The sequence below is a fragment of the Salmo salar genome, chromosome 09 (genome assembly GCF_965601325.2).
Source record: "Salmo salar chromosome 09, fSalSal1, whole genome shotgun sequence".
NCBI classification, from domain to species: domain Eukaryota; kingdom Metazoa; phylum Chordata; class Actinopteri; order Salmoniformes; family Salmonidae; genus Salmo; species Salmo salar.
Window position 1 is genome coordinate 130770165 of NC_138299.1, and position 13365 is coordinate 130783529.

A 13365-nucleotide genomic window follows, 5' to 3' on the forward strand; every position below is an offset into this window, starting at 1 on the left:
ACAATATCTATGGACAAAAAATAAATAAAAATACATTAGCTGACATGGGCTAGTTGATCTGTACATTTCTGACAAGTTGTAAATAGCTCTCTAAGGTATGCAATGACTAACATGACAAGAGGAACTGCCGACACCTTGCGCGGGAACCACTGACTTAGAATGTTATGCTGTAGGTGTTCTCTATGTTAAAACGAACACAACTCACAAGATTTTCCTCTCAGGGACAATATCACTGGATAGTGGTATTGAACAACACCTGTGCTTAAATGACAGTGTGAACATATATTTAAGAATTAAGCAGAAAAAGACGGGCCAGGTAGTTAGGGCAAATGCCAGACGGGCTGATCCATCTTTAGCTCAGTGACCAGTCTAAAAAGTATGTAACCATAGAGATAGATAGAGGACTGTAGTGCCCAAAAGCCAGTTTTAGCATGGGCTGCAGCCTTGAGGACTTTCACCATTTTGAAGTAGTAACTGGGGGATCAGCTAATGAATTATACTTATGAGCAAGCTTTCCGTAACTGCAGGTGGCAATAAATAGCCAACCTTGGCTATTTATCTGTTCAAAAAACACTGTCCAGGTGGCATTATGCACCCTTCCAGTTTGTTTGAGAAAATGGACTACTTCAAAATGGAGATTGCCTCAATGGTGCTTCCAGTGCTCTCGCAGATGCCATAATGGGACAGATACACTGACATGATGTTCATCTAAGTCTATAGATCTTTCACTACTAGAGGAATACTTTACTGCCCATTTGTGGAAACAGAACTTATTGGAACCTTACATCATTTTCCCCTTTCCCCCATCCCCCTGAAACACACATACAGTACATATCCACTGATATCCTAGAAGAACATAGGGTCAGAGACACAGCAGCATCCCTGATTTGACTTTTCTACAGTGCTTTACAGTACTATGACAGTAAAATACATTTAACGGAAATAAATAAGAATTTACAGAAATAAAATGCAATACAAACAAATATGTTGATGATAAAAACAAATGTGCAATATAAGCATTCAGTTCTGGCAGCTCACATCTTGACAGATATTCCTGTCAGTCCTGGGATTCAAACCAGTAACCCTGGCCCTACTGCTGTACCATCTAAAGTCATAATTGGTACCAGTTAAGGTTCAGATTTCTGATCTCCTTGGTCCTAATCCCTATATGATTGAGTGCAACATTGGTGGGAACAGAACATAGCCACAGGAAGTAGGGGTGCTGAGGGTGATGCAGCACCCCCTGAAAAATCTGAATTAATAACAAATATTAATATTTTTGGATAACTTTTTTCTCATAAAAGCAGCACACCTTTACTAGTCCTGCATTAGCGGACCGATGTAGCCTTCTGTAGCACGGGCATAGTATTTTTTTCCCCCCCGTGGCTATGGAACAGAATAAACTGTACAGAAATGTATGGTTACTGTAAACAACAGAAAAAAGGATGGCTGTAGAGAAGTTGATGAAAGTGATCAAGTGGGGAGCACACGTATTGAAAGCCTACTTTCGTGACTCCTTTGAGGCTTTCAAGCAAACAAGTAATATTTTGACATATGAGAGCACAACTAACACAAAAGGTGAAACCACCAGACTTGCTATGATACATATACCATGCAGGTTGCTCAGTGCACTTTCAACACAGGAGAGTTTAACAATTGCTAAGTGAGAGAAAATGGTTATGGGAGTAAAATAAAAATGGCATAAGCCATCACTGCCAGAATAAGTAAGCACTCATTACATATACATTGCAGAAAAAGCCTACAATATACAACCTTCGTGAGAGATTCCCTTTATTTCTGCCTCATGGCAAAATGTGTAAAACTGCAGGAAATTAACTTGAAAACTGCAACTGAAAAACAAAAAAATTCAAGAAGACAAACGTTTTATGGAGATGGAAAGGTATACAGCTGTCCTAAGGTTAGGTGGGCCAAGAGTCCAGATCTGGCAGAATGGTTTTGGGTGTAGGGTCTTCCCAAAGATCCCACTCAGAATCTGTTTGACCATAGTTTGAATGTAGGGAGGGCAGCTCCCCTTGATGCTCTGTAGTTATGCAGTTAACTAGCTAATATGGCACAAAACATTCTCAGTTACAATACATGATAAACTTGATGCGATTATTACAGTCAATTATAGCAACTATAAGTAAGAAAAAACATTATTCAAAATTACACAAAGGAACTATCAGGTTATGTTTCATGGTTAAGGCCTAGTACCTTGTTACAAGCATGCCTGATTTTAACCATCCTAATGCCATACATGAAAGGATTGAAAATTGGTGGACATATCAGAAAATAAACAAATAAAATAGTGCGAAGTATGGGTGGAAGATCTTCCGTTTCATATCTGCCTTGTAGAATCACAAATAACCAGCCAAAGAAGAAGTTCAGCATAGAGGCTATATGTGGTGTGCAAGTGTTAAATGCTTTCTGTTTTGTCTTTTTTGAAGACTTTAAACATATTTGTAGAATTCTGACATATGAGTATATGGTAGGAAATATAGTACAAGAAACATAAACCGCAGTGACAAGAAGACCCCATATATTATTCAGCATAGTATTTGAACAGGCAAGCTTGACTACTGAGTAGTTATCACAATACAGTCTGTCTAGAATGTTACCACAAAATTGCAGTCGCAAACTCAGGGAGATAATGATGGCGATGAAGAAAAAAGAAGACAACCAGGACAGCAGAATTAAGCCACAAATTATTTTAGGTGTCATAATACTATTATATCGTAGGGGATAACAAATAGAAATGTACCTGTCATAGGACATAACTGGTAAATTACTAACTTCTGTTAGAGCACATGTGTACAACACATAAATCTGAAGGTAACAATAAAGAAGGGAAATATCATGTGTGTCAGAGAGTAAGTAAAACATGAGAGCAGGAAACAAAGCAGTGCTCCCATACAACTGATTAACAAACAAAGCACATAGAAACAGATACATGGGTTCATGAAGGCTTCTTTCAATGCAGATAAGTCCAATAAGCAAAGCATTGGCAAGAATGATGACAAAATATAACACAGTTACTACAGCAAAGTAGAAATACTTCAATTGTCCGATATCACCGTATGCAGCAAGCCTAAAGACCTTAAAGTGAGTAGAGTTTTCCATGGTCCTGGGATTTAGCAAAGATGTGCTGTCAATGTTTGAAGAAGAGGAGCAAATCCTCCTACTGTAGCTTACATATAAGTTAAATTGATGAAATCACAAAGAACAGACAACCTAAATGGATAATTCCTTGACTTGTTGATTCAGTAATAGATTTCCCCACATCTACAGTATACTCACCAATATAGACAGCTTTTCATTCTCCTGATAACATAATTCAAACAATATTATTCGTTGTATCCTGCACTCATGTAACTTTACATTCAAATGCAAAGTAATACATTGATTACATGTATTCTAAATCCAAAATGAAGACTGCTCATTTCTAATCCATGGTGAACTGCCCTGTTAGGGCTAGGGGGCAGTATTTACACCGCCGGATAAAAAACGTACCCGATTTAATCTGGTTACCACTCCTACCCAGTAACTACAATATGCATATACTTATTACATATGGATAGAAAACACCCTAAAGTTTCTAAAACTGTTTGAATGGTGTCTGTGAGTATAACAGAACTCATTTGGCAGGCAAAAATCTGAGAAGGTTTCATGCAGGAAGTGGCCTGTCTGACAAGGTGTCGTTCTTCTTGTCTCTGTTTATTGAAGAGTGAGGATCTTAGCTGTCCCGTGACACTTCCTACGGCTGCCATAGGCTCTCAGAAGGCGGCAAAACGCAGAATCGTGGCTTTGCATGCTCTGGCTGAAAAAAAGTAGCGCGTTTGGGTAGTGGCTGGTTACAGTACTGTGAGACTCAGGCTCGTGCCCGCGTCGACCGAAAGCTGTGTTTTCTTTCCTCTGTTTAGCTAAATGGACCTTCCCGGTCGGAATATTATCGTTTTTTTACGAGAAAAATGGCATAAAAATGGATTTTAAACAGCGGTTGACATGCTTCGAAGTACGGTAATGGAATATTTCGATTTTTTTTGTCACGAATTGCGCCATGCGCACGACCCTGATTTACCATTTCAGATAGTGTCTGGGACGCACGAACAAAACGCCGCTATTCGGATATAACGATGGATTATTTTGGACCAAACCAACATTTGTCATTGAAGTAGCAGTCCTGGGAGTGCATTCTGACGAAGACAACAAAAGGTAATCAAACTTTTATAATAGTAAATTATGGTGAGTGCTAAACTTGCCGGGTGTCTAAATAGCTAGCCCGTTAATGCCTGGGCTATGTACTTAGAATATTGCAAAATGTGCTTTCACCAAAAAGCTATTTTAAAATCGGACATATCGAGTGCATAGAGGAGGTCTGTATCTATAATTCTTAAAATAATTTTTATGCTTTTTGTGAACGTTTATCGTGAGTAATTTAGTAAATTGTTAGCGAATTCCCCGGAAGTTTGCGGGGGGTATGCTAGTTCTGAACGTCACATGCTAATGTAAAAAGCTGTTTTTTGATATAAATATGAACTTGATTGAACAAAACATGCATGTATTGTATAACATAATGTCCTAGGTGTGTCATCTGATGAAGATCATCAAAGGTTAGTGCTGCATTTAGCTGTCTTCTGGGTTTTTGTGACATTATATGCTAGCTTGAAAAATGGGTGTCTGATTATTTCTGGCTTGGTACTCTGCTGACATAATCTAATGTTTTGCTTTCGTTGTAAAGCCTTTTTGAAATCGGACAGTATGGTTAGATTAACGAGAGTCTTGTCTTTAAATAGCTGTAAAATAGTCATATGTTTGAGAAATTGAAGTAATAGCATTTCAAAGGTTTTGAAAATCGCGCCACAGGATTCAACTGGCTGTTACGTAGGTGGGACGAATTCGTCCCGCCTAGCCCAGAGAGGTTAAACTCAGCTCCTCACTTGATTCTTATACATGTGAGATATATAAAAAAATAAGCCTGCCATGGTGTGATATGCAAAGGATTACCAATACCTGGGGATACCTGGGGATAATTAGATATGTTCAGAGTCAAGGAAACCATATAGAGAAAAACAGATACCATTTTGTACCACATGCCCTCCAGGGTGTTCAAATGCCTTTTTTAAATGAAAAATCCACCCAAAACACTCAATCTTATAATTTAAATAACACTAATATGTGACAACAATATTTTTTTGTGAAGCAATGTTTCATTTTGGCTTTTTAATAGGGATGGTAGCAACATATGAAAATTGCTGTGGAAATCTGTTGCAGCTCAAGTTGGCTACAAAATCCACATTGCAATGCTCTCTCTATGGGCTGGCTGGCTAGCTAGCAAACATAGCTACGCACAATAACACCAAAGACAATATCAGTATGTGACGTAGCTAGTTAGCTGTAAAATTGCCTTATCAAATTGCACTATTTTAGGATTCTACAATTGAATCATATTCAACCTGCAGATCGATGTGCCTGATAAAGTGGAGTCTGACATTCGCAACGACACCATGCAGTGGACCCTGGACTGAAGAGGCAGAAAAATAGAAGAAATGTGCTAGACTGTCTGTAAAACTGTAAAAGAGTATGCTAAATTTAAATTTCTCTAAAACATTTCTAGGACGGCCCAACATCTTTCCCTCTTGGGTGCATAGTCAATATTGGACCTTACCTCAACTTTCCACAAAATGCTGTGCTGCAGGATAAAACTCTAAAGTGCAGTCATGCACAGAAAAAAACGTTGGCGAGTCCTTTTAAATCAGTTTTAATTTCATGTCTACTTCGTTTTTTTCCCCCCAAATTCCATTTTCTCAGTTTAGTTTTTCCAGGTTTCGGATTTCTCCCATGTTTTCCGGTTTCCCCCAGTTTCTTCCAAACTTTTTAAATAGGAAAGCAGCAACATTTGATTTTCTGTGTTCACAACAACATCATGTGATGATGTGAAAAATCTAAGAAACTTAGATTTTCTTGTATAATTGCCCTTTGTAGTTGCCCACTGTTGTTTGGTTAGAAGGTTTTCTGTAGTGCAGTAATCGCACATGTGATGATTATGTATTCCATATAGAGTGATTTGCATTGTGGCCACAAATGGAATGGGTAGAGTAAAAGGCCAACACTTCATATTATTCAGAACTCAATGAAATAATGCCAGATATACATTCTACAGACCCTGTTGAGTACTCCCAACAATACTTTTACTCCGTCACCCAGAACAGTTTTTGCTCTATAAGCCAATATGTATTCCATATACTGTACAGTGATTCACATTTGGGGTATTTATGACCTTGGAACATGTTTTAAAACCCACATTTAATGCAAATGTCACTTTAATATGAACAAATATGAACCATTGTTTATTTTTCATATCATTAATATATACAGGTTGTTGACACTTTTATACTATTACATGGTGGACTTTTATTTAGAACATTTCGGAAATTCCGTTACCCGGAAATACTTTTTATTGTTGCTGATGAGACGCTGATCATGTGATGAGTCCGCAAATCAAATACCCAATTGTGGTGCCAACCTGACAGCGAAAAACAAGTAAGTTATCCTTTATATATTGTAGTTTAAATTAGTCTGTAGTAAAGTGTTGAGTTACATTACATACTCTACCCACCTCAGTCGTTATTCAAATAATTCTGGTGACTTTACAGCAATTGCTAGCTAGCCACAATTTTGCTAGCTAGCTACAGTAGCTAAATACACTTCTCATAGTCACGTCATGAGACTTGTAAATGAAAGAGGAATATAATAATACGAATCTAAGGGAGTTTCCCATCTCCCCATTTAGAGTTTATGGTTTAGTACAGAAATGCCCTTATCAAGATGGTGTGTAAAAGGCATTTCCTAACAGACCTGCTAACTTCATTTGTTGTTAATTTTAAGGTTGGATCCAACATGCAGTACCTCCAGCAGGCAGAGAGGCAAGAACTATTCCTCCAACAGCTCAGGGATAAGCTACACTATTCATAGTCCTGTTAGGCTGGACAATAGAGCGAGTCAAAATTCACCCCAGGCTGAAAAACGGCTTAAGAACGTTGGCTAAGCAGGAACACTAGCGCGAGCTCATAGCAAATGAATGGAATCGAACGGTCGCAAAGCCTGTTTTGACCGGAGTGACGCTTAGAATTCCATTTTGCCTAAATGGCACTAATTTTTTATCCCTTTTCATTTTACCACTACAATCTGTTCGTCTAGAAAGTAAACATCCGCACCTCGATGGTGTCAACTGTGCTTATGGCTACGTAATGAGGAAGTACGGAAAAAATGAAAACTTCTGACTATTTCTGGTCTAGCGATCGATGACAAATGAGCTCGCTGCCCAGACTGTTCCTATGGAGAGGCATGCCTCTGCATAGGCAAACAATGGGGGGAGCTCAGCGTTCCATGGGAAAAAAATATTTTTGGGCTAGCATTTGATGACAGTGGAGCTTGCGGCCCAGACTTACATAATTAGAAAGAGGAGATTTTCCTGATTAAAATGGCGTCTGACTTGAAAAAATTCCAAATATACACATTGCGAGATATTTGGCAAAATAGACAGACATGCCTATATTTCTCCTATAGGAAACAATGGGACGACCTCAGAGTTCCAAGATTCATTTTTTATTTTTATTTTGTTGTTTACACTTTAACTATAAACAACGTGAGCAGGTCTCATTGCCAACAATAGCGAAGCAGGAATTGTGACATTGAACAATAAGCTGGGAATAGAATGTTCGGAAGGCGAGTTGTTGCCACAGCGCTCAATAGAACTAATAGGAGCTGGCAGGGTGAAAAATGCCCTAAAATAAGGCCTTTTTTTGTGATTATTTCAAAACGACAGCAAGCAGCTGGGAAATATGGTCATATTATGAAACTGGGCACCACAGCAAATGCAATGAGCTAGTGTCCAGCCTAGTCCTGTGTAATGTTTAATTCATTGCTGGACTTTTTAAAATTGAATGTAATTGTATTATTTTAGAAATATACAAATAAAAGGAAATGTATGGTTTAAACAGAAATCTCTGACACATGCGAGAAGTACCTTATTTAGGGCTCCCGAGTGGCGCGGCGGTCTAAGGCACTGCATCTCAGTGCTAGAGGCGCCACTACACACACTCTGGTTTGAATCCAGGCTGTATCACAACCAGCCGTGATTGGGAGTCCCATAGGGCGGGACACAATTGGCCCAGCATCATCCGGGTTTGTAAATAAGAATTTGATCTGACTTGCCTAGTTAAATAAAGGTTACATTTAAAAATGTAATGTTTTTTTGTTTTCGTAGTTGGTGATAATTTGTGTTAATACAAGTGTTAATACATTTGTGTTTACATCATTAAGCCTTTATGTATGTGTTATGAATTACCAAAGGTGTCTGACTTTATAGTAGGTCATATGATAAGGCATTTATGTACGTGTTATAAATGACTGAAGGTGCCTCACTTCAAACTAAGTACTACAGGACACTACATAAAGTGTCAATAAATAGGTTATTAACGTTCTACTGATTTATGAAGGTTCTCTCATGATTCATAGGATACTGTACGGTGTGAGAGGTATTTAAATGGGTTGATGGACCTGTATAGCTTGTGTGTATCAGAGCCAAGATGATTTGGAGTTGTCCAACCTGAGACCACAGCACCAGGTATTACTCTTCTGTTCCCATGCTGGAGACCAGGGCTTGATTACTACCTGTTACACTGGTGCCAACATTTTGTGGCTGTTGTTTCAGCGGGGGAGTGAGGGACTGTGTCAAAAGACCTGATGGGCCCAATGCTGCACGGTATGGTTTCGTTTTTGTTGTGTGCATGTTTGTGTACTGAGGAGCATGTAACTTGCTTCCAGAAGAAAGCCACTTTCAGTTTCGTTAGGTTGGAGGCTTTCATCAAGGTAAGTGTTTCTTGGTGTAACGTCATCCCCAGACTATTGCACACACAGCAAATATAAGCCTGGGATAGCTACCATTCAAAGTTGGCCTTAGTGGGAGTGACCATAGAATTCTGTAGGAGTGACCTTACTGAGTGAAGTATTTGTCATCGTCACTAGTTAACACAGTCAGAAAGTCAGAACTATGGCTAAACCCTGCCCATATCCACAATTTGTCTTCTGAAAATTAGATTTTAAACCTAACCCTAACTAATGAAGGTCAAATTTGTGTAATGTGACTAACATGACTTTACTTTAGAGAGTATTCCAATCCTTCGACCCAACATGTGACCCTTTAGAAACCACATGGTTATATTATGTCCAACATGGTTGGTTATGTCACATTTGACAATGATGATTATGACACACAGTTATGACACATTTATGAACCATGACATACGGTTAAAGATACTAACACATTTATGTAGTGCTTGTGAAGGCTTTATGAAGCCTTTATAAGCTGAACGTAATTTAAAGCTGGACTGGAACTGCAAAAATATGACCAATGGCTCATTCGAGAGAAGACAACCTCCCGTGTTATGACATCGGCCAGTATTCAAATCTGTCTTGTATGACAGACGTTTTCGCAATCTAAAAGTCGTATTCCTATTAACTACCAGTGTAGTGAGAACAGCTTTATAAATATGCTACGTCATACCAGCCAGAATTTCTGCCTGCTTGAACGCTAATAACTCAGATACACATGAAAACATGAAATGACCCAGGGAATCGATAGAAAAATCACAGAGATGCACAAAAACAATATAACACTCAAAATGGGTGAATCCTTCCTTTAAATTCTATAGAAATACAATCATTCATAGAGAATAGTAGATTAAACAGGGCATGTCTAGGCAATGTGACATGGCTAGCTAGTTAGCAGTGTGCGTTAGTGACGGTCGCCGATGTGTGCAGAGGGTACCTGGTTCGTGCCCAGGTTTGGGCAAGGACAGGGAAGGAAGCAACAGTGTTTCACATGGTCAAACTGACATTCTTAAATAACAAACGTAGTTTGGTTGGATGGTACAGCACATCAGAAGAATACACATTAAAGCTAAAATCAGCAGTTGAAACAATTAAACAACTGAAGGATCGGCATAGAGCAGGTATTCCCCACATTTTCAACAGTACATTTACATTTTCCAACGGGGCTATACATTTGGGTAAGGTTTTTTTCTCACCTGAGTAGCCTCGTTTCACTGCCAAAAATAAATTTAACCATCTAGTGTTCAGCTAAATAACAACACAATGTCAAATACAGGTAGGCTAGTCAAATAATTAACATCCAATCAACTGCTACTCTCTCGCGGGAAACCTTCACTCTTGCGCAGATATTTAGAAACAAAACATGACCCTTTTAAAAATAAGCCACAGGAGTTTTTTGAGCGAGAATAAAGACGACTTTCGAGTAGTAAGACATGTATAAAAGCAACAGATACAATTAATAAGAAGGGGCTAGAAGCTTCTTATATGGTGAGCTACCGAGTGGCTAGGACAGGCAAGCCCCATACTATCGTGGAGGTCTTAATTCTTCCTGCTGCCGCGGATATGGCTGGGACAATGCTGGGGGAAAAGGCCAAAAAAACTATACAGACAATGCCTTCATCAAACAACACTGTTTTATGACGCATCAGTGACATGGCAGGGGATGTTTTGAAACAATTACTGCTTCACATACAAGCCAGTGAATTCTATGCATCACAGCTGGATGAGTCAACAGATGTGGCGGGCCTGGCACAGCTCCTGGTATATGTACGTTACGTTTATGGGGGGTCAATTAAGGAAGACATCCTCTTCTGCAAACCACTGGAAACCAGAACAACATGAGAGGATGTTGTCCTTTTTAAAGTACTGGACAGCTAGGTGACATCAAATGGACTTTGGTGGTCAAGATGTGTTGGTATCTGTACTGATGGCGCAAAAGCCATGACAGGGAGACGTAGTGGAGTGGTAACGTGTGTGCAAGCAGTTGCTCCCGACCCCCCTTGGGTACTCTGCAGCATCCACCGAGAGGTTCTTGCTGCCAAGGGAATGCCTGACAGCTTGAAAGACGTCTTGCGCACTACAGTGAAAATGGTTAACTTTGTTAAAGCAAGGCCCCTGAACTCTCGTGTATTTTCTGCATTATGCAATGATATGGGCAGCGACCATGTAACGCTTTTACTGTTTATCAAGGGGCAAAGTATTGATACGTTTTTTTGAATTGAGAGACGAGATTAAAGTTTTTTTTACTGACCATAATTTTCGCTTGTCTGAGCGCTTGCATGATGACTCAAGCTTACAGACAATGTCAAATGTGATGTAGCGAAGCACCTGAGTGAGCTGGGTGCCCAATTACGCAGGTACTTTCCTGAAACGGACGACACAAACAACTGGATTCGTTATCTCTTTCATGCCCTGCCTCCAGTCCTCTTACCAATATCTGAACAAGAGAGCCTCATCGAACAAGCAGTTCTGTGAAAATTTAAATTTAATCATAAGCCACTGCCAGATTTCTGGATGGGGCTGCGCTCAGAGTTTCTTGCCTTGGCAAATTGCACTGTTAAGACACTGATGCCCTTTGCAACCACGTACCTATGTGAGAGTGGATTCTCGGCCCTCACTAGCATGAAAACTAAAGACAGGCACAGACTGTGCTTGGAAATGATTTAAGACTGAGACTTTCCAATACAACCCAACATTGCAGAGTTATGTGCATCCTTTCAAACACACCCTTCTCATTAACCTGTGGGGAGTTAGTCACCATTTTCGACAAACAAATAAGGTTTTATATGTAAGATGGCTAAATAAAGAGCAAAATTATTGATTATTATTATATCATTATTTGTGCCCTGGTCCTATAAGAGCTCTTTGTCATTTCCCAAGAGCCGGGTTGTGACAAAAACTCACACTCATTCTTATGTTTAATAAATGTGTCATATAGTGTGTGTGTGGCAGTCTTACAATGATGTCAAAAAACAACATTTGAGAGTGCGCTGACCCTGGTGCTAGTAAGGATTCCTTTCAATTCAGTTTTTAGGTCCTCTGTAGGGTTGATGGTAAGAGATTGTTAGAATACATCATTGTCTAATTGACGTTAGGCTTCTGTAAGATATTTGTCTTTACTCCATCACCTTTGTCTGCTTTTTTAACCACAATCCGTCCATTTTTGGACAATGCTTCCACTGCATCCCTCTCTGTCTTAGAAAGAGTACATTGTGTTTCGTTAGAGTAAATTTTGCTCTTAAACAGGTTCTCCACATCAAAATTCACCTGCTTGGCAAATGTATTTAGTGTGGCATTCTGGACAATGGGACAAAAGGTGGACTTGGGCTTAAAATGTGTTTGAGGGCACAGAAACTGCCTGACCTGAAACACTTGTGTCTGTAGTTGGAGAGATGTTTTGCTTGTACCAGGCCTTCAGATGTAGATTCCTGTAGAAACTAAATAGGTAAATCTTTGTATTGAATTCATTAGTTGTGTATGTGTTGGCAAAGGACACTACTATGGAACAGATGGCTCTCCTATTCTTGGCACTTTGCCCAGTCATATTCAAGGTTGGAACAACCTTTCTAGGGATTCTGATGCTTCTAGCTTTGAGTTGCATTTTTAATAATATTGTAGCGGTATTTATTAGAGAGGTGTAAAAATAAATATTCTGTTCGGGCGCCAGGCAGGTATTAACCATGCCGAAAGAAAAAGAGCAGAAGAGAGAGAGTACCACTACCAGACCCACACACATCAGCAGAAGAGACTGCCTAGAGTGTAGCCTGTTTGCCAGATAGCCAGTTGAGAGAAAAGAGAAGACACCATATAAAACCCACGTCACAGCACAGGGGTAACCCCACCATTAATACCTCATACAATAATAATAATAGCAGAGCAATTGAATGGCAAATTCATAGAAACAATTTACATGAAAGAACCAAGTCATCAAGAGAGGATTTGCAATGATCTGTATTACCTTCCTGTGGAGGAGTGCAGAGGGTATGAATGTGGGGGGTGTTCATAGACAAAACAAAGGCCTTAAAATGTCCACAATCTTCTCTGCCACATGTCATTGGTACACACCACCTCAATCCAGTTCAAATACAATACACAACTTGAAAGCAACCTCCCTTTTAAATAAAATGTCAACCCAAATACTTCTGGCATCACAATAATAGTCCAGCGCTAATGAACATCAACGGGAAGTGCATTTGAAAAATGGAAAGTCTGCTGCAGTGTTCAGCAGTGGAACGATAGAGGGAAAAGAAAGAGAGAGAAAGAGAGATATTAGCTGTTGACTTCAGGCTTGCAGTTGTACTGTCTGACCATCTGATGGTTTGTTGGTTTGTATGTCAAAGCTTCGCAACAATGTTGCTACTAATCCATGCGATCCATAACCGGTGCAGTCCCAAACAATAACAACCACTACACCTAGAGCGGTCACACCGATGATTAGGTTAAAACACTTTATAAACTAAACGCGCTGAAAAC

General features: G+C 39.5%; 1 protein-coding gene and 1 long non-coding RNA gene across 2 annotated transcripts; one reads left to right on the forward strand and one right to left on the reverse strand.

Moving 5' to 3' along the window:
- Positions 1 to 2187: 2187 nt before the first annotated feature.
- Positions 2188 to 3120, reverse strand: LOC106612772 (olfactory receptor 11A1). Its single transcript, XM_014214245.3, has one exon. It carries the CDS (start codon positions 3118 to 3120, stop codon positions 2188 to 2190), a length of 933 nt encoding a protein of 310 aa, XP_014069720.3.
- Positions 3121 to 6473: 3353 nt separating this feature from the next.
- On the forward strand, positions 6474 to 8245 carry LOC123744732 (uncharacterized). The gene is made up of 2 exons (XR_006771163.2): positions 6474 to 6540; positions 6886 to 8245. It is a non-coding gene; the product is annotated as an uncharacterized LOC123744732 (long non-coding RNA).
- The last annotated feature ends 5120 nt before the right edge of the window (positions 8246 to 13365 follow it).

What these genes read in the sequence shown, in the direction of transcription:
- LOC106612772 (XM_014214245.3), bottom strand. Translation starts at nt 3,120, where the DNA reads ATGGAAAACTCTACTCACTTTAAGGTCTTTAGGCTTGCTGCATACGGT.